This window comes from Ochotona princeps, chromosome 13 (assembly GCF_030435755.1).
Source record: "Ochotona princeps isolate mOchPri1 chromosome 13, mOchPri1.hap1, whole genome shotgun sequence".
Taxonomy (NCBI): domain Eukaryota; kingdom Metazoa; phylum Chordata; class Mammalia; order Lagomorpha; family Ochotonidae; genus Ochotona; species Ochotona princeps.
In genome coordinates, this window is record NC_080844.1 from 7,032,522 (window position 1) to 7,054,494 (window position 21,973).

The 21,973-nt window shown below is 45.5% G+C and overlaps 1 protein-coding gene across 3 annotated transcripts in view; it reads right to left on the reverse strand.

The window, feature by feature from the left end:
• WDFY4 (WDFY family member 4) overlaps nt 1-21,973 on the reverse strand; it is a 231,424-nt gene that overhangs the window by 158,229 nt on the left and 51,222 nt on the right. For 2 of the 3 annotated variants that reach the window (XM_058671561.1, XM_058671562.1), the window contains exons 12-13: nt 15,250-15,827; nt 5,477-5,570 (exon numbers count right to left, since the gene is read on the reverse strand). In XM_058671561.1, coding sequence (XP_058527544.1) covers nt 5,477-5,570; nt 15,250-15,827 — 672 coding nt within the window. Of the gene's footprint in view, nt 1-5,476; nt 5,571-15,249; nt 15,828-21,973 lie in introns of those variants that run through there. The other variant, XM_058671563.1, reaches the window with a different exon arrangement.

The following is a 21,973-nucleotide window of genomic DNA, read 5'->3' on the forward strand; positions in this document are numbered from 1 at the left end:
GGAGAACAGACATGTAACCAAGACCAAGGTGTGTGTGGGTGAGTGGGTAGTGCCCGCTTCCAATCTGCTTCCTTGACAAATGGGGCCCACGGCAACGGTCCATGCTCCCTGGAAGCTGAAGATTGCACATAGACAGTCTGGTTTCCCACCCTCCCCTTGTGCCCCATGACTCTCCAGTCACAAGGACGCTTCCCCACTTGGCTGAGCGTAGCCCGCCCCTCCTGACCGATGCTCCAAGTGGGAAATGTTCATTTGAATCCTACCACTTTGCTGAGCTCCTACTCATTACTCAGGAATGAGTCGCACAGCCCTTCATCCAAACAAGCTTTTCTGATTCCCAGCCCAGCATTGTGCCCAAGTTTCTGTCATGCTAAATACCACACTGTCACTGGTTTCCATCCATCTATCAGTCTATGTATGTATCATTTATCTATATCTTCTATAATTTATCCATCATCTCTGTATCATTTCTCAATTATCTATCTATATCATTGATCTAGAGCTACCATCTCTATCAGCCTCACCTCACCCCTCCCCTACAACACTAGAACAACAGGAATATTTGAGGGCTCCGACTCGGTGAGAAAGAGCATAGGAAACAAAGAAACTCAACGCATGTCTAATTCAACATGTCTAATGGGTTACAGTTTAACAAAGCAAGAATCCTACTTTCCCAGTGTCTGGCGGAGGAAATAGCTCTTTCCAAATGGCCTGCCCTAGTTCAAAGCTCCCCAGGGCTATTAACACTGTCAATATTTTAGTTACTTGAAACCCATATGATGAGTCTGCTGCGTCTGAAACCCAGGCTCATTCCAGAAAATGACACCAGATTTTCCAAATGGGGGCACTGATGGGTTGACAGACACACACAGCTCTGAACCCAATCTTCTCTCCATCCCATCAGACTGTGCAGGACGTTTCCATGGCAGCAGAACCCTCAGAGCAGTCTCCTGGTCTCTGGAACGCACTGACAATGACCTGAGGTGCAGATGGAGGATGCACAGTGGTCTCCCCAGTGTCTTGTCATGGCTCCCCATAACCTCCCACACCTGCCACTTTCCTGCAGGAAAGGCAGCCTAACAGAGTGGCAGGAGGTCAGGAATATATTTTGGCAAGGCCATCAGTTGGCAAGGTTATTAACTCTGTCACTGGATTGCTTCAAGTTTCAAGTCTCCATTTGCTAAACACAAATATTGAAATTTACCTTGCACAATTTTTGTCAAGAAGTGATAAAATGTCCACATGGTTTCTGGCAACCAAACCACAGCAGTCACACCAGCTTCCCACGTCACTGCGCTCTGCATACCACGAAGCAGCCTGCTCCCCGCAACCAGAAAGAGGCAGCGTTGTCATCCCCACAGCCCACAGAAGAAGCACAGGATCGGAGAGGTCAGACAACTCTCCCAGGACTCTGGGACAGCTGAGGTTTTGACCACAGAGCCTGAACTGAACAGACGTATCTCTGATAATGAGCGTGGCGATGAGGAGGAGGAGGATGGGAAGTAAGACAAAAAACACAGCCCCCGGAGTCTGACTTTCAAGGCCCTTCACAATGTGCTTTGGCTGACTTCCCCAGTGCCACCCATTCACTGCATTTCCTGCCCCTAGCCTGCCTTGTTGGAGGAAACCCTGACTCCCAGCTCCTGTGACACTGTAATTTCTCAGAGGTACCCGGCTGGTGTTTTGCACCCGGCAGGTGTCTTGCTGATCTTGCATGGCTTGGGTTCCAGCTCCGGTTCTCCCATACTGTGGGTTAGGGCTGTCATGTGTACACATGGCTACCTCCCTGCTAAGCACTGACAGGGGCCCCAGCCCCGGAGGAAGGGGAGAGGCACTGCAGCCTGGACATCCCTCCTAATGCAAGTGGTAGGTCCAACCCACATCTATTTCCCTGTCGAAAGCCCCTCATGGCTGTAGAGTGGACCAGAAAGCTATCTTTCTTTGCAATAAATTCTTTCTTTCTGGTACCAACTCAGCTCCAAGAGAACTGAGCTAGACTCCATCTTTTGCCTTGAACTCAGGAAAAACCCTACCGCCAGCTTTTAATTCTGCCTCTGGCACCAGAGGCTGAAGGTCAGCTAGATTTTCTGCTTCCTAAAGCAGCTCCCAGGGCTTGCATCATCTTGAAAGGGAGAAAAACAGCCACCCCATCGAGCTGTGACTGGAACAAACTGAGTCCAGCCACAGTGGGTAAGACACCGGAACAGAACACACTCAGAGGTTTACTAAAGCCATGGTCCCTAAGATGACACCTGTGCCTTGGAATGTCCTCTGTTCCACAGAGAGGAACAGCATGTGAGTTATGTAAACTGTGTAGGCGTTCATGGAGTGCAAGGAACTGGCCAGCAGATCTAGAAGTATTTCTATCCAGAAGTATTTTGCTTTCTATCTTTTAGTAACACTGCCATCTACTGAAAATCCCCATTCCCTTCCTACACTCACACCTGCAAAAAGCCCGCAGTCATTTCTGCCTCGGCATTTTCCTGTGTGGTCTCATTTCTCATTCGATTTACTGTTCTATTCGTGCTTACAAGGATTCCCCCAACCCCCTGTTCAGAAATCAATTACTGTAATTATCCGACGTTTAATAGCTGCTGATTTAGCATCTGCGGAATCACACCAGTATGTTTCATTTGCACATTGAGCAGACACCAAGAAGTCTCAGACTCTTTCTCGATTACATATGATGACTTGAATATGGAAAAAGTATGGTGCCAAATGGACTTCTCATTTGCACACTTAATCTGTCCAACAACCCTCATGGAATGAGTGAAGAGTGGAAGTTCTTCCCCCACACAGAGAGGTGGCAGCTCACGGAGTTTTATCCAAAACCCAGGCTCATCTTGCGAAGATTGGACCTACATTTTCTCTGTGTCACTGCATGAGTCCCTGCTGCGGTGGCTTTGTGCTGAAGGCATTGCTCAGCCACTATTTGCGCAAGAGGACTGTCTAAACCACTGGTGTGGTCATTACCACCGCAAGGACCTTGGCTGCATTCTGTAAACACACAAAGCACTAGTAAGGCCCTGTATGTCTTCTCCCTTTGGGACTAGGCTGCGTTCACTTGGGTCGTTAGAAAGCTGTGGGAGCAGCACTGGTTTGTCTCACACCTGAGCCTTTCGAAACCCTGAGCTGCTTGCTGGGTGACCTGCAGGAGAGTGGTAGGGACACAGAGAGAGATGAGAATGAGAGGTCTACTCGAAGGAGGACCTGGGATGTCACCATTAGTTTGAGCTGAGGCCCCTTGCTATGTGCAAGCCAGCCTCGCTAAGGGTCCAGCTCTGTGAGTAAAGAGGCAGCCCGTGGCTGATCCAATCCCACCAGCATCACGGGGAACAGAGACTCGGGCCTGCTGGGTGCTGTCCAGCATCCTGACGCCAGAAGCATGAGAACAGATGGCCCAGCTGCCATGTGGGATTGATCCCATTTTTTCACAACTTCCTCCATTCCCACCAATGCTGGTGTCTGTGAAGTACATCCCATCCCAATGTTGTCTGGAAGAGGGCTCTTCCGAAGGCTCATGGGCACATGTGTCATGAACAAACTGCCTGAATGGCGGCCTCACAGGCCTCTGCAGGGCAACAGGAGCCCAGTAATCCCAGGCACCAGGGCAGTGCCCAGCACACAACTGCCCTGACTCCAACAGGTTTTCCTGGTGCATAGAGTTCCTATGCCTGTACATCTACCTTTCTCATGGACTGAAGAACTTAGATCACGGTCACTGTCAGGTTGTGGTTAATATTACCATCAAGCTGTTGTGTCTTCCTGAAATGCATTACCTATTTTTCAGCTCATCTGCAGAACACAGCTGGACCCCCTTATCACCTCCTGGATGGGCTAGGCCCTCTTGTTCATTCGCTGGGAGACACTGTTGTGTGTGAGATGCATGACATAACATCTGCATCCAGAGAGAACCTGAGTCCACACGAGGAGCACCAATTGGGCATACTTGAAAATCACTTAGATCATCTGAGCTTAGCTTCCCCATTGATTAAAATAAAGGTAAAAAAGTCCCTGACCAAACTGCTGTGAAGAGGATAAAACACTGAAAGTCTGGTAGCTCTCAATTCAACTGACTTCCTTTCATATGACACGAATAAATCTAAAGTGGTCCCTTTTCCTTTCTTCCTCTTTAAAAAAAAAAAAACAACAACAACAACTGTATTCATTCGTGAAGAGCTAGAGCTTCCATCTGCTGGTTCATCTCTCCAATGCCTGCAATAGCTGGGGCTGGGAGCTGAGAACTCAGTCCAAGCCTCCCAGGTGGGTGGCAGGAATCCAGCGACTTGAGGGATCCCGACTGGCTCCAAGAGTCGGCATGAGCAGGGAGCTGGAGCCAGCAGCAGAGCTGGGAACAGAACCCAGCTCCTCTGATATCTGACCCCACTGTGGCACATTTTCCAGGTCTTCATCAATTCCAGTGTCCTTGTCTGAACCTCTGGAACATTCATTCTGCTTGGATGGACCTGGGCTCACCGCTGACTCTGTGCCTTGCTGCTGCATGAGCCCTTGACATCCTGGCACTGTGCATCCATCTCTGAAGAGGTCACTCAGCCCCTCTCTTTAGACGTTCCCCGCCCCCAGCTCCTCCCCAGACAGCTTCCTCTGGGTGGCACCTGTTTGCAGGCAAAGCCCCTCCTACTTGCTGTTCTCCACCAAATAGCCTGGGACAACTGTCAGTACAGACACACCTGTGTGAACCATCCCCACTCCCTTGAGAGAAGCATCTTGGCACCCTTGGGAAACTCCATCCCACACTGCCTGCTCAACTCCCTTCTTTGCCCTGCACTCACTGTGTTTGTCTTCCAACGCTTTGCTTAAACATCACCAGCTAAGAGGCAGCCTCCCTGGTCTCCACCCCATCACACACATTTAGACTGGGTCAGGCCTGTCCCCACTTACTTCCCCACCATTGGCTCCCTCACCACCTTGCTTTCCTCCTTATTCTCCCTCATCACTTTTGGTAACTGCATCTATTTTTGAGGATCTTTACTTTGCGTAGCCAGCCCCCTACTCCCACCTCCACCCCTGCACCAAGTGCATCCTCTGTGGACAATTCCTATTTCACCCGTCGCACTATCCCGTATTCATTTCCTACAAGAAGCATAGGACCAAGGCCTCAGTGGGCACCCTTGGGACAGATGAACGTACAGGTGGCAAATCTCCTCCAGTCCCCCCTCCCAGTGCCCAGTGCTGTGTTTAAGCACCTGAGACTCATGAAGGTTTAAGTGCTGCCTTTTTTTTTTTTTTTAATCTCCATAGCTTTTTTTTGGTCCTGCTGTTGTTACTGGAAATCCTTCAGTTAACAGAAGTTACCTGCCTTGCATGGCCTGGGAAAGGTGGTGACCACCCAACCAGGACCCAAAACCTACTGAGGATGGCCCCATTAGTGCAGAACACCGAGAGCAACAGAAGGGAAGACAATTGGGGTCACTGGGATAGGTCACGTGACAGAGACAAATTTGTCGAGAGGTACCTCTGGGTGGTCTTCATGGTACAGCCGAGGCAGTAGTCCCACCATAATGCACACCATCCCAGGGTGCATGATCACAGCCTCACCTTCATCGGTCCTGCAGAGACAAGGAAAGCGGGACTTCAACATATGCCTTGCACATCTCTTCCCTCTTTCCACAGAACTTTCTGGATTTTTCTTTGAAGGATAGATCATGAAGCACGTACTACCTTGATGACCTTGAAGGGCACTGCCAAAAAAAGTGTAGGTGAAAGTTCAATAAATAAACCCAAACTGAATGCTACAATGTAGGCACAAGGGCTAGCAAAGCAGCGTTTCCCCCATCACTTGTTTTATACCAAAAAAGGGCGAAAAAACCGTTAAAGTTATTCAAAGTAAAAACAAAAAATCTCCACAGAAACGCAGACAAAAAGCAACAGGGAATCAAAATGAGAATGCAAATAATGAAATGATAGTATTATCTAAATGTAAACACATCGATAATTTCATGAAATGATTATTAAACAGATGCTGTTGGAATGGAAAAATAAAAAAAAAAAGATCCATGCCATGAATTAAGTATAATCAGATAGACTGGTTAAGCATAAAATGTATACCATACTAGGACTAATCGAAAGGAAGCTAACGTTAATCCAAAAAAAGATTCTTATATTAATATCAGAGAAAGCACGCTTCTGAACAGGACAATTCTTAGGAATAAACAGATGGCATGAAGCAGTGGTCAACAGAGGCATGATAACCAAAACCCCGTATGCATGTCACTGAGCATCAAAACTCAAAAAGAAGAACTTGCAGGACTGAAAGGGGAATGGCCAAATCCCCCACTGTAACTCAGGACTTCAATACTCTTTCACAGTGTCTGATGGAAAAAGAACAGCAAGGAACCCATCCGAGTGAAGAGCTGAATAGTCGCGACCTTCATAAAAAGCTATACCCAAAGACTGAGACTGTATATGCTCTTCGAGGAATTCCCAGAGAGCACTCGTAGCAATAGGCTATACCCTGAGTCAAGAACCAAATGTGGAAACACTTCGAAATAAATAAAATCACACACACATTACGAACTAAAGAGGAATAATAGTATGATAAGCTCTGAAGCCTCTAAGTGCATGGAAGTTAGACATATTTCTAAACACATGATGAGTCAAAGAGAACATTTTAAGAAACAACATATGGGGCCAGCATTGTGGCATTGGGGCTTAAGCTACCGCCAGCAATGCAGGCATTCTATATGGTTCCCATCCCTGCTGCCCTATTTCTGATCCAACTCCCTGCTAATGCTACTAGGAAAATAGCAGAAGGTGCTCCCAAGTTCTTGGACCCCTGCACCTATGGGAGAGACCTTAAAGAAACTCCTGGCTTCGAGTTCCTAGCTTGGGACTGGCCCAGCCTCAGCTGTTGCAGTCATGTGGTGAGTGAATCAGTGGACGAAAGATCTCAGTCTCTCCCTCTGTCTCTCTCTCTCTCTCTGTGTAAACTCTTTCAAATGAATACATCTTTAAAAAAAGAAAAAAAAATCTCTTGAAGTTAGAAGGTTATACATAAGGATATTTATAAGAAGTTGCTAATGTAGCGTTGAGAGGGAAGTTTATAGTAGTCCTTACATTATGGAAGACAAAAAGCAACGATGTAAAGCTCCATCTTAGGATGTTTTTATCAAAAGAGAAAAATAAACACAAATCAAGCAGAAGAAATGCAATAATAAATATAGCCCCCAAAATCAATGTAATTAAAAACTGGAAAAAAAACCAAGAAAATAATGGAAGTCTGGCTCTTTGAAAGCCTTTTAAACATTGAAAAATCACTAGCTAAGTTAGCAAAGCACAGGAGTAGAGACAGAAGCGAGCAAGGTCAGCGACCAAAGAAGTAATCGTGCTACAGACCCCGCAGACATTAGAACAACGAGAAAATCCGGCAAACGACTTGGGCCCACAGTTTGAAAACTCAGACGAAATGGGCTAATTCCTTCAAAGCCGCAAACAGTCAAAACCCAAGCAAAAGGAAATGAATAATCTGAATAATTTATAGCTATTGCAAGAAGTGAATCTAGAGTTAGAAACCTTGCCGCAAAGAAAAGGCTGAGGCCAGTATTTTCAGCGCTGAATTCTACCACACACTACTCAGACGAATCACACCGATATTATACAACTTGCACAAAATGTAAGAGAAAAGCAATGCTTCCCCACAAATTTGATGAAGCCAGAGTTAGCCTGATGGCAAAGGCAGCAAGATGGCACCGGAAAACTACACACCAATGTCCTTCATTGGCGCAAAAATCCTCAGCAAACGATTTGCAAACCGAATCTAACCATGAAATAAAGAAGGCATTGTGACCAACTGGGCTTATCACATACATAGCACATTCGATATTCAGAAAGACTGGTCAGGGTAGCCCGTAATGCCGATAAACTCAGGAAGGAAATCGCATGATCACATAATGTAATACAGAAAAAGCACTTGAAAGATTAATGTGATTTTTTTTAAAAAAAATCTCAGTATATTAATCTTTTTAAAATAAAGATTCATTTGTTTTTATTGGAAAGTCAGATATACAGAGAGGAGGAGAGACAGAAAGGAAGATGTTCTGTCCGATGATCACTCAAAGCCAGGAGCCAGGAGCTTCTTCCAGATCTCCCATGCGGGTGCAGGGTCTCAAAGCTTTGGGTGTCCTAGGGCCCGGCAGCGTGGCCTAGCGGCTAAAGTCCTCGCCTTGAAAGCCCCGGGATCCCATATGGGTGCCGGTTCTAATCCCGGCAGCTCCACTTCCCATCCAGCTCCCTGCTTGTGGCCTGGGAAAGCAGTTGAGGACGGCCCAATGCATTGGGACCCTGCACCCACATGGGAGACCCGGAAGAGGTTCCAGGTTCCCGGCTTCGGATCGGCGCACATAGGCCCATTTCGGCTCACTTGGGGAGTGAATCATTGGACGGAAGATCTTCCTCTCTGTCTCTCCTCTGTGTATATCTGGCTGTAATAAAATGAATAAATCTTTAAAAAAAAAAAAAAAAGCTTTGGACGTCCTCAACTGCTTTCCCAGGCCACAAGCAGGGAGCTGGATGGGAAGTGGAGCTGCTGGGATTAGAACCAGCACCCATATGGGATCCTGGGCATGTAAGGCGAGGACTTTAACCACTATGCTATTGCACTGGGCCCCATTAAAAATAATCTTGCATAGCCTGCTAATGGGTATCAACAACAACAACAACATAGACGAAAGACTGGAAACATTCTCCTAGAATTAAGAAGGAAAAAGGAATATACCTCTCTCCACTCCTTTTCAACATCATACGGGACCCTGCAGATTGGAAACGAACTATAACGTCATCCCCATTCACAGGTGATGTAACTGTCTACATATGTATTTCAAAAAAGAAAAAAAACTCCTAGAATACTTAACTTCAGCAACTTCATAGCACATGTAGCCTACACATAAAAAATGAAATAAATTGCAAGTGAAATAAGAAAATAATTTTTAATATCATTTGGAATAGTGCTAAAAAATTTAAATACTCAAAAATTTAAGTTTAAATCTAAGCAAGTGTGAGCACCTGTTTACGCTGAATACTCTTGACTGGTGAAGGAAACCAACGACTGAAGATAAGACAGAGAAATGTAGTGTCTGTGGGCTGGGCTATTCAACAGAGTTAAGTTTTTGGTTCTCCTCAACTCATCCATAATTTAATTCAATTAAAATCAAAATCCCAGCAGGACATCTTGAAGGTACAGGCAAGTTGACATGTATATGATATGATACTGGGATATACAATGATACAGGAACAGAAGTTACCAAAGTAAAACTGAGAAGACATTTGGAGGACTCAGGTTAGCTCTGGGATGGCCTATCATATGACACAGTAGTCAAGGGATGGAGTACGGCTAGACACGCGGATCAACAGAACAGAGACTAGAAAAAGTGCCACACTGTTAAAATACCGTGCAACACTATAATACGGGGCCAGCACTGGGGTGCGGCGGGTGAAGATGCTCCATATGAACACCAATGCTTGTCCCAGCTGCTTCACTTTCAATCCAGCTCCCTGCTGATGCTCCTGGGAAAGGAACAGATGACAGATAGTCCGCATGTTTAGGTCCCTACCAGCCACACAGGAGACCCACACGGAGTCCTAAGCTCCTGGTGGCGGCCTGGCCCAATCCTGGCCTTCGGAGTCCTATGAGAAGTGAACTAGCAGGTGAAAATCTCTCCTTCTTTGCCTAACTCTACTTTTCAAAGAAATAAATAAAAATATCTTTTGAAAAAAAGTAATTATATGCTGTAAGGAGATCATTGTATTTGATTACTAAATCAGTATAGGAATTGCATCTAATGACTTATACTTAATTAGGATTCTAATTATTAAAGTATTGCATTAAATCACATTTAAAAATCCTAAGGCCTTTCCAATATTAATTGGAAAGCATGTACAGATATTGCTTAAACATCACTAAGGTGCAAGTTAAATTATTTTAGAGTAATCATTAAAAAGCTAGTCATAGAGACACTCAGTTCCATTATATTGGAGGAAAATTAAAGTCAAATAGTTGAAGATTTTTTTAAAAAGGCTTAAAAAGGCAAAAGGGAAATATTCAAAGTGGCAATCGTTGTAAATTACTAGTAAGTGTAACGTTGTAAGCAAATCACACTCCCCAGTTAGATGACAGAAGATGTCCCATCGGATTTTTAAACAAAATGAAACACAAACATTTCTCTACCATTCTAAGAGCAAGATCTAAAGCATCCAGAAAATGAAGGGTTAAAATAAAAAGAACGGCGGGGAGTGAGGGGGGAATAACCTAGGGGTACCCTGAATGCCAAAGCCATCTTATCGTTGTATGCAAAAGCAGATTGAAGGCAAAATGTGCTACTAGGGAGAAAACTGGTCACCGTACAATGACAACATCGTAACTTCATAAGATGATGTAGCGACACGAAATATGCAGGATGCTCACGGCCTCACACATCAATACAGACGGAGAAGTGGACATGCCCACTTCTTGATGTATCTTTCCCAATAAATGCTAGGTTGAGCAGATTGAAAAAAAAATTAACAGTGTGGGAAATTGGAGTGAAATCATGGATGAATTTGATGTAATGGACACAGACAGGATATTAGACCTAATGACTAAAATGCCCTCTTCTCCAACCATGCATGGGAAATTGATCAAAGATTCCCACCTTGAAACCATGAACTTCACCTCAACTGGCTGCACAGAACAAGAATCCTATAGCCCATTTTTCTTCTCCCAGGAAAGTTAGAAGTCAGGAACAAAAAGATGGCCAGAAACCCCCAACATTAAAAAGTCCAAATGCATACAGACCCCAGAGGCAACTCACACACACACACAAGGGAAATCAGAAAAAAATATATTTACTATAAATAAAATGGAAAGTGACATCTATAGGGAACAGAGAAGTTCATATTTTACAAAGGAGACTGGAAATTGATCTCCTGATTGCCCAGGTTAGTATCAGTTCATAGGACCAGGGCTGTGATGCAGCATGTTAGCCTGCCACTTGGGACACCCACAACTCATATCAGAGGGCTGGTTTCAGTCCCTGCTACTCTACCTCTGAACTGGCTCCCTGCTAACGCACCTGGGAGGCAGTGGGTGACGGATCATGGACTCGGGTTCCTGACACCTATAAGAGAGACCAGGACAGAATTCCTTGCTTTTAGGCTAGCCTGGCCCAGCTCTGCCTGTTGAGCAGCCAGCCATTTGGGGAGAGATCAGCAGACTGAAGATCTCTCTCTCTCTCTCTCTCTGGGACACTCTGCCTTTCAAACAAATACACTTTTTTTTTTTTTTCAAAAAACTATCAAGTTAAGAGGACAAAATAAAAACAAAATTCAAGTAGAAGAACAGGAACACTCAGAGTTTGGCTTGTAGGACACATTGAAGGGGGAAAAATCATCAGCAAAAATACTGAAAGGAGAGAGAAGAGTAAGAGGCTCAATGTTGGGGAAAGGAGGTGGTGACAGCTGCACAATGAACAGAAAAGAAATCAGAGGTGTCCTGAGCAGCTTCTGCCACTGACATTAAAAGTCAGATGAGAAAATAAACTGATTGAAAAGCAGCTCAGCCAGAATAAACAGCAATTTAGACTCAGAAGACTAAATCTCCAAGAACACACCAGGCTCATAGGGTTTTATTGGCAAGTTCTATGACATGACTAAATAAGAAGACACACCATCTTTGCATAAACTCTTCTGGAGAACAAACGAGGAACTACCAATTTGCATGATGAGAATGACATAAATTTACAGTCCAGCGAAGAATGTGAAAGGCTCTTCCATGAACACACCTTCAAAAATCCCTCTTAAAAAAGCTCACTGGGTGGGGAGACTCAAGATGGCAGAATAGGGTAAGGACATGGTTTAATGGACGGAGAAACATTTAATCAGGATGAAGCACAGAAGACACATTCCAGGAAGTAGAAGAGGATAGAACAACAGCACAGGGGTACCTGGAGCCTGACAGACACAGGAAAGCAGTGAAAAAAACGGTGTGGTGTTGTGGTGACCGATATTTCAGCGGCATTCAGCAAACGGCGATCTGAACTCCACCAGCAGCCGGAACTCCACCAGCAACCAGGTGGGAAGGGACTTTCACTGGGAGCTTGGGAGGTGAACCCAGACAAACAACCGTCCGTCCTGCTGGACCGTTTGATTTGGCCAGGAGCAGAGACAGAGCAGCAGATCCCACACGGGCAGTGCGAGAACAGGGTGGATTTCACAGCCCAGTTAGCCCCCTAGAGCCAAATTGGGCACCATTTTCAGAGTTCTCTGAGGAAGACATCAAGAAAATGGGGCACACAGAATTCAGAAAACTCATTTTAAAGCTTCTAATCAATAATGAGAAGCACATATAAGAGTTCAAAAAATTTAAGGAATATGTTATGCAAGCAATAGCAGCAATAAAGCAAATCAAGGCTGATGTATCAGAAATTAAGAACACAGTAGAGCAAAGTAAAAGTACAGTGGAGAGTCTCCAAAATAGAGTGAAGCAAGCATAAGAAAGAATCTCAGAATTGGAAGATATTTCCTGCCATCAGGGGGAAGCAAACAAAAAGCTGGAAGCAGAGCTGGATCAGGTCAAAAAAAGTACTCAAGAATTGAAAGACACTATTAAGAGGCCTAACATAAGAGTTATGGGAGTCCCAGAAGGTGCAGAAAGAAAAACTGGTTTTACAAATATATTTAATGAAATAATTAAGGAAAATTTCCCTAATCTAGAGAAAGAATTGGGAAACAAGATCCAGGAGGGGCACAGAACTCCCAACAGACCTGATCAAAAGTGAACTTCACCACGACACATGGCTATCAGGCTCTCTTCAATCGAACATAAGGAAAAGATCCTTAAATGTGCACGTGAAAAAATCAATTGACATATAAAAGAATGCCAATTAAACTCACAGGAGATCTCTCACAGGAAACTCTACAGGCAAGCAGAGAATGGAGTGACATATTCCAGATTCTAAAAGAAAAAAAATTGTCGGCCTAGGATAACATATCCAGCAAAGCTTTCTTTTGTCTTTGAAAATGAAAGAAAATTCTTCCACAGAAAAGAAAAGTTAAAAGAATTTGCCTCTTCCAAACCTGCCCTACACATGATACTTCAAGATGTTCTCTTGACAAATAAGAGGAATAGCACCCACCAAAACCAAAGGCAAATGGGAAGAACATTTCAGTAAAATGACAACAGAAGACTAAACCAATGAACAACCCATTCCTAAAATGACAGGACCAAAGTACCACCCATATATATTAACCCTGAATGTAAATGGCTTAAGCTCAATCAAATGTCATAGATTAGTAGACTGGATTAAAAAACAAAACCCATCTATTTATTGTCTAGAAGAGACACAGTTTACCAACAAAAATCAGTGGAAACTATATCGCATGGGTTTTGTTGTTATCTTTATGTTTCATCTCTTCAAAACACTTTCTTCTGATTAAATTCTTCAGTGACTCATAGATCATACAGTAGCATCATTTTCTGCAAGAAGGTTCTTAATTTTCATTTCTTCAGCTACACGTTAGTCATTTAGTAGCATGTTATTTAACTTCTTGGTGTTGTTAATTTCTTTTTTCTTCCTGGTACTGATTTTGTTTTGTGGCTTTTCATTTAAGGGGATGTATAGTAGCTGTGTAATGGAGACTGTCATATCTAGTAACATGTTATTTAACTTTATGGCTTTGTAAATTTCTCCTTATCTTTCTATTTTTGATTTTGTATTATGACTTTTCATTTGAGGGGATGTACAGTTGCTGTGAAATGGAGACTAACATATCTAGATGTGAAGATACAATGTAGTATGCATTTCTACTTCCAGACAAAGATGGACTTACAATGAAACTGTTCACTATATCTTGACAATAGGATGCTGGACTCTCTGCCATTGTCCATTCCTGCAATGATGGACATATGACTGTGTATGAAGAACTATACTTTAGTAATGATATAGAGCAACTAGGTAGGGGGTGGAAGTTGGGGTTGGGATAAGGGAAATACCAGGAGTCTATGGAACTGTATCATAAAATGATAATAAATAAATAAATAAACTATTAAAAGAAAAAAAGCTCACTGGGGCTGGTGTTGTGGCATAGATGTAAAGCAGCCACTGTGGCACCAGTACCCTATATGAGTGCCAGTTCGTGTCCCTGCTGCCCCACTTTCTGGCTCCCAGCTCCTAGTAAAGTAGTGGAGAATGGTCCAGGTACTTGGGTCCCTGCATCCCATGGCAGACCCAGAGGAAGCTCCTGGCTTCGAACTAGCTTTGCTCTAGTAGAATTATAGCCGTTTGGAGAGTGAACCAGCAGATGGAAGATCTCTCACTTGCTCACTCTCTCTCCCCTCTCTCTCTGTGAACTTTGCCTCTCAAACGAATAATTTTTTTAAATTAAACAATAGAAACAGCTCATCTAATTCAGCAACATATAGATCAAGATTGCAAGTTCAGGAAACCTAAGAATTAATCAGATTTACAAGTGAAGCAAACTATAACTCCCTCTTCAGATGTGGAGGTTGAAGGTCCATGCCTTCCACCGTCAGTCTCCGGCACAGAAATCTAGCAGTGAGAGCTCTTGCTGGATAAGAACAGACATGACACCCCTTGGAATATGAGTCTTCTGCCATTTCTGCATTAGAGGAATGAAAACAGACCACGGTGATGACTGCCGTTCCTTCTGTTGTCCCTTCACTCCCCACAACAGGCCTTTGGGGACATGACTGTGCTGTTAGGTCTGTGTTACACAAGTGAAAGCAAAAGGTTATTTCCTAAAGTCTGCCCCCATTAAAGGGTGTGGCTTCAGAAGTCAGAGCACCAGTTGCCTTTGTTAAGGGAAGTGCAGGCAGCAGGAAAGAACAGAGTTCCATCAGTGGACTGTCATTCCAAGCCTGACTCGGTCCTGGGGAAGAGACAAGACCCCAGAAGGCAGAGTTCCCCCCCTCACACACACACACACACCCAGGAAGGTCTGCTGCAGGCTCCCGGGAGCATAGAAGGCACCAGAATAGAAAGCAAATTTATCAGTTGAGTTGTGCCCTTGGTTCCGAGTAGCCTGCAAACATTCTCCAACTGCATTGATCAGACTGAATTGTCTGCCAGCTCTCAGCTAGGCAAGTGCACTTAAAGCTAAGAAAATCACATGACATGTCTATACAAGCAACTTGCAGCTTTGTCTTCCCACCTGCTGTATCTAGGCAGGCTGCTTGGATAAGAATTGGGGGACAGAGATAGAGTGAGGATCCCATGGCAGATGGCAGCAAAGCTCTACCTGTCCTCCAGGTCTGTCCATTGCTTGAAGTTGCCTTGGGGATCACCGCCGGCTTCTCCCTTGTCCCTTGCCGGTTCCTGCCCAGTTCCCAGGGACTCCTTCAGGTCCCTGCGCAGGTGGAGTGTGCCACTGGCCATGCTGTCCAGAAAGCAGAGGATCTGGAGACAACTCTGGGTCCTGGGTGGGAACGGGCTGTGTGGCGAAAAGGCAGCACTCAGAAAATCTGCAAATGGCCTGGCCTTGGCAGTGTCAGCCCGGGAATGCCGAGGGACCCCCTCTGCCACTGGAGCCCCGAAGCAGCCCAACAAGCAGAGGTCCTCGGCCAGCTTTTCAAAGAGGCTGTTTCTCCTGAAGAAGTCGCTGTTGACAGGGTCCAGATGCAGGGCTGCAGACACGGCACACAGGGTATGCAACACCAACTCCAGTGTCTGCCGGGGAGACACAGCCCCCCATGTCTGCGGCGGGGGCTCCTGGAGGGAGCCCTCCAGGTCGGAGAGCAGAGACAGCAGCCCGTTGAACCCACTGGAGACTCTGAAGGCAGCGCGACCCTTGGGGGTCTCCAGGATCCGGAGCAGAGACTGAAAAACCCAACAGATAAAAAAAAAAAAAAATCAAATCAAGGTGGCCAGTGAACTTGCCCAAGCACCCCATGCATCCCGCCCTGTACTTGGCCAAGAGCTTCATGAAGGGTAGAAGGCCTGCACTGGTCATCTCAGCTTTACAGCTAGGTTGCCCATAGTGCCAGTCTTCAAATGGCCATCCTAGGGGTCACTTGACTGTTTTACTCCAGAAAACTTTCCCTGATCCCTGGCTCATACCCTCTTCTCCTCTCTGGAGTGAGTGCTCATACTGCCTTCTCCAGCTCCCTAAATCACAACTCTCCTCACACTCGAGGGCAGTGACTTGAAAACTGTCCCAGTTGTCCTAGAGTTCCACAAGCTCAGGAAGCTCAGCTTGAGCAGCCATGGAACACACCCGTGCTTGGCAACCGACTCCCAACTGTGAGTATCCACTGTGAAATTCACATAGAAGCAGTTTGTTACTGCTCATCTTCCTCTCTGGGCAAGCATGAGTGCCCTTATTAAAGGAAAAGAGATAATACAGTGTATCTATTTAAAACCTGGTGTGAGATGCTAACCACACAAAGCTAGCAATGTGTTCTGAAAAGGAGGAGAGGGACCGCATTGCAAAGCACTCACAGAAAAAGTGAACAGGAACTTGCTAAAGGCGCAGGCTAACTAGTCAACAGGAAGCCCCGGGCTTTGGAAGAGAAAGGACACTCTTCAGCTTCAACTGTAAAACGCAGGCACCCTTACTTTTAACACCAGTGATTAGATGAAAGAAATAGTGGGTATCCGTTTTGGATTTTGTTCTCTGACTTTGGAGTCCTCTACCAAAAAAAAAAAAAAAAAAAAAAAAAACTGGGGCCGGAGTTGTGCAGGTTAACTCACAGCATAAAACATGGGCATCATACATGGGTGTGTGTTCAAGTCCCGACTGCTCCATCTCCGATCCAGCCCTCTACAAATGCACCTGGGAAGGCAGCAGGGAATGGCCCAAGTGCTGAGCTCCTGCCACCCATGTGGGAGACCCAGATGGAGTGCCTGGATTCTGGCTCCATGAAGCCTGGCTCAGGCCAGGCTGTTGCAGTCACTGGGGGGAAACGAAGCAGTGGATGGAAGATCTTTGTATCTGTCGCTCCTTCTGTCTCTCTGTTGCTCTGTGTTTCAAACCAGTCAGTCTTAAAAGAAGCCCACGCTGCTTGGTAAGCCGTGAGCGGCACAAGGGGGACAGAACACAGGATCATTGTGAACTGTGAATGTCACCTAGTTCACGTGGCCACAGAACTATAAAAAGACTCCCACGGCCCCATCTACCATCTGGGGAGAAATTGTTAAAACAAACCAGCAGCAAAGATTGTAGTAACTACAAAAGACCTCAGATGTGTTTAAAATAGATCAACCCGAATTCTTCAAACTGATCTTTTCTCAGTTGTTAAAAATTAAGTAGGGTCAGGCATTTGGCCTAGTAGTTAAGATGTCTGGATCCTATCTATAGATGCTGTCCACCAATATTCAGTTTCCAGCTAGGCTCCCGACTCTAGGTTCCTGCCCAGGCAGACCCTGCGAGGCAGCAGAATGGGCCAGACAGATGGGTCCCTTCCACCTACATGGAGGGCACAGATGGAGATCCCTCCTGGCCTAGCCCCAGCCTGCGGGCATCTGGGGAGCAAACCAGTGGATGGGAGATAACAGTCTCTCTCTCTGCCTCTTCTTTTCTTTCTCCCTGTGTGTATCTCTGCCTCTCAAATACATGTCTTAAAAGATTTATTTATTTTTATTTGAAATGCAGATCCTCAGTGAGAAGGAGAGATGGAAAGAGAAAAATCTCCCATGCACTGGTTCAGTCCCCAAATGGCTGTTATAGCTGCAGCTGAGCTGAATTGAAGCCAGGAGCTTCTTCCAGGTCCCAAGGCTCTGAGCCATCCTCTGATGCTTTCCCAGGCTATAAGCAGGAGGCTGAATTAGAACTAGAGCAGCCAGGACTAGAACTAGCACCCTTATGGGATGTTGTCACTTGCAGGTGGAGGATTAGCCTGTTGAACCACCACACTGGCCCCTGAAATACATTTTTGAAAATTACCAATGACACTACGCTCTTCTGCTGGGTAAGGATGTGACCTGACAATGTCTGAAAGTGGCTCAATGTCCAGGAGAAAGCAATGCTTGCAGATAAGTCCTCGAAGACAAGCAAGACCATCGCTGGAGCACGTTTCTCCTAGAATGTTGGTCCTTCACGAGTGTGAAAGTTCATGGTGTATACTAAGCAAAGCCTGCCTCCTGTGGCCGCCTGGCCCCTCACCCTGCCTGGAGCCAAGAGAAGCAAAGGGAGCCTCCGTGAAGGTGTGCCAGCCTCATGGAGCAACTAACTCCCCACAAATGATGGTGTCTGCAACGGAAATGAAAACACACTCGGATCCCAGCGTGGGTGTGGGCGCTTCCAGCCACTTCCTCCCCACTGATCACACACAAGGTTCAGTGCCAGTGTGCGGCCCGCAGGCGTCTCACCTGTTCAACCTGACCTTGCGCCTGATCATGGGATGTACAGGACGAAAAATGAGAAAATCACAAACACTTCTGGAAATCTTGAGCTTGAGGACGTTAAACCATCTCAACGTAGGTGCCTGTGTTTAGCAGCTAACAGCCCTTCGAGCTTTGTTGAAGGTGGGGGAGAAGCAATGAATGAAAACTGTTGGGTGAATGACGGGGCGCATGACCAGACAAATACTGAAACAGGAGTGGCAGGAAAACCAAACATAACGAGACTGTAAGCAGTGGTCTGAGCTCTCGCCGACCTTGAACTCCCTCTTTGCTTTAGGATCTAACTGACCAGCTTGCTGCCAGACACTGCTCAAAACAACGCTGTCCTTCTAAGAGGATTAGGGGCCTGTGTTAAGAAGCAACCCAGCAGCAGCCTTCACTGTGGTCCGTCTCTCAGAGGGTCCACCACTTGTAATCCCTTGCCGGCCATTTTTCTCCTGTGGGGCGGGGGAGGAGGAGGAGGGAATGGCTGTCCTTAATTGTTGCTTTGTTTGATTTATTAAATTCAGAGTCATTATCTAAAATGGGGGTAATCTCATTAGAACGTAGACTGCTTCTATTATTTCTTAGGACGGGGTTAATCTCATATTTGCAGAGTCATAAAGTAAAGAGTGCAAAATCCAATTACAAAGGCTTAATTTCATAGCAACTAAAGAGAAACATTTCTATCATAAAGGAAAATAAATACTTGGCGACTTCGGGAAGCGATTTGTCAGGAACCTAGAGCCTAGGAGGAGGGTCTCCATTACTGTCATTCAACTTTGCCAGATAATGCATCACCCAGGCTTTCGAGTCCACGGAAGGGAGTAAATTTAATCAGCTGAAGTCAAAGTAATCAGGCTAGGGTTGACACATTTCAAGAAAGGTCAGCGTTAAGCACATTTTCTCGTCCTTAACTCAGTTAGCATGTCATCGTCTCGGAGTTAGTATTCCTCTAGCTTGGATCTATAAAATGGATGCCCGCAGCAAAGCGCTAACTACGTTACAACTAACAGGATTTATTTCACATTCTATTATTTGTTATTCCTCATAATTTTCCATGTGTCATGCTGGAAGACCGGTGAGGTAATGCGATTAAACTTAGAGTTGAACAGCTAAATGTATATTAGCAAATCAATCTGAATTTGTGCATAACCCAATCACGGTCCCCCTGGCCACAGAGAGGAAATTCATTTGCTTACATTATTCCTTAACTCAGTTATCATTTGCCAGAATTAGCAGGTGAAGTCACATACGCTTTTGTGTTGCTGGGGGGAAGTGCCACTGAATTTGGGAAATGACTGTCCTTGGCTGGTCTCCCCTAGAGGTGGCTGGCATGGGGACAGGACACTGGGACTCCACAGTATGATCCAGTTAACTAGACCCCTGTGTGCTGGCTGCCAATCATTCGGGATGGCAACCCTTTATCAGGGATGGCGGATCCATTCCTCCTTGCCTCACTCCGGCGTGTCCCCCTCTTCCTACATTGGACCCATTTTGTCAACACAAAGCCTGCAGGCAGGAGCCACTCTGAACATCTAAAATGAGAGATGCGGCCAGAAACAGCTTGTCTTACATCTTTGTTGCTAAAGATCCAAGAGGTCTAAAGGGTGACTCACAGGCATCAGATCCCAGCCAGCATTTGTAAGTCAGCGGCAACCGTCCCTTCCCACGGGGCAATGACAGCCACCCGCCCACCTCCCAGGCCTCTCCACTACCCAGCTGTGACTTGGCATCCAGGGAGAAGACGGCCCATGGGAGCTGGCTATGACTTTGTTAAAATAAGCTCTCCAAGTATTCGTCCTTACGGGCTCTCTTGATAGTGTGGCTCTGAAATGATATTGAATCTGTAAAACACCATAATGGCCTTCCGCTACTAATTCTGGAGGCACAGTCCTATTACCCCAGGGCTGATACTCCAATAAAATGCCTCTGGGCTCCAGAGTCAACAAGACTAACTTTCCAGGAGCACAGAACACTCTTCTCAATATTGAACACAAAAATGCTTCTTCCCTCCCCACGAAGCAAAGCGTTCCTCTCTGGGGTCTCTCTGACGTTCACCATGGCAACATCAGAAACAGCTACTGGTCCCCTGAAAATCCCAAGTCGTGATGACCTCAGTGGTGCATTCCCTGCTCCGATCAAAACACACAAATCAAACTGAATAGAGACATATGGGATGCTACAGGCAACATGGCAAAGACCATTCGATTTTTGGCTGCTAGTGGTTAAGTGAAATTCCACCTTGCCACTTACTGGCTGTATGATGCTAGTTTAGTCAACAAATCTCTATGGACACTCATCTGTAAGACCAGAAGTTTGTGAAAAAGTGCAAGTTATAGCAAAAGTAAATCTAGATTTTTTTTTTTTGCACCAAAATAAACTTATGTCCATTCTACTTTCCACTAACTTTTGAAGTACCTGTGTTTTATTTGAAGACTGAACCACAATTGGAACAGTGTGTGGCCAGCTAGGTTCAGACACTAACTGCAATGCCAGTATCCCTTGTCAAGACGTGCTGCTCCACTTTTGTTCCAGCTCCCAGCTAATGGCCTGGGAAATTAGCAGAAAATGGCCCGCATCCTTGCCCCCCTGAACCCACATGGGAGACCAAGAAGAAGCTTCATAGATCCTAACTTCAAACTCGTTCAGCTTGGGCCTGGCGCGGTAGCCTAGCGGCTAAAGTCCTCGCCTTAAACATGCTAGGACCCCATATAGGTGCTGGTTCTAATCCCAGCAACTCCACTTCCCATCTAGCTCCCTGCCTGTGGCCTGGGAAAGCAGTAGAGGACGGCCCAAAGCCTTGGGACCCTGCACCTGTGTGGGAGACCTGGAGGAAGTTCCTGGCTCCTGGCTCCTGGCTCCGGATCGGCCCCACACCAGCTGTTGCGCTCACTTGGGGAGTGAATCATCGGACGGAAGATCTTCCACTGTCTCTCCTCCTCTCTGCATATCTGACTTTGTAATAAAAATAAATAAATCTTAAAAAAAAAAACAACTCGTTCAGCTCTAAGGATTGAACCAGTTGATGGAAGAATCTCTCTCTTCTCTCTGTAACTCTGCCTTTCAAACAAATAATCTTTTAAAAAAGAAAGAAAAAAAAATAGTATAAACCAATTTGAACAGAGATATTTGCAAATAAGTGAGTTAGGTTGGTGGTTACGTAATCTGGGGAGTCAGAGGAAATTGATTTATGCAAAATTTGTTTTACTTTACTCGCAAGTCAGAGTTACAGAGAGATGGGGAGAAACAGAAACAAAGAAATTCTTCCATCCACTGGAAGAATTTAGGTTTACATCCTAAATGGTCACGATGGCCAGAGCTGGGTTGATCTGAAGCCAGGAGTCAGGAGTTTCCACCATGTCTCCCACATGGGTACAGGAGTCCAAGGACTTCAGCCTTTCTCCCCTGCTTTTCCAAGCACATTAGCAGGAAGCTGGATCAGAAGTGCAGCAGCCCAGACTTGAATGGGTGACTGTATGGGATGCTGGCACCACAGGCTGAGTATTAACCTGATATGACACCACACCAGCCCTGGAGCTTCACTAACTCATCAATACGTGGGATTTGCCAATGCCACAAAAATATGTTGTGGGTAGTCAAGTCATTTTGCAAACAAGAAGTCCCAGAGAAAGCTCCCTGCA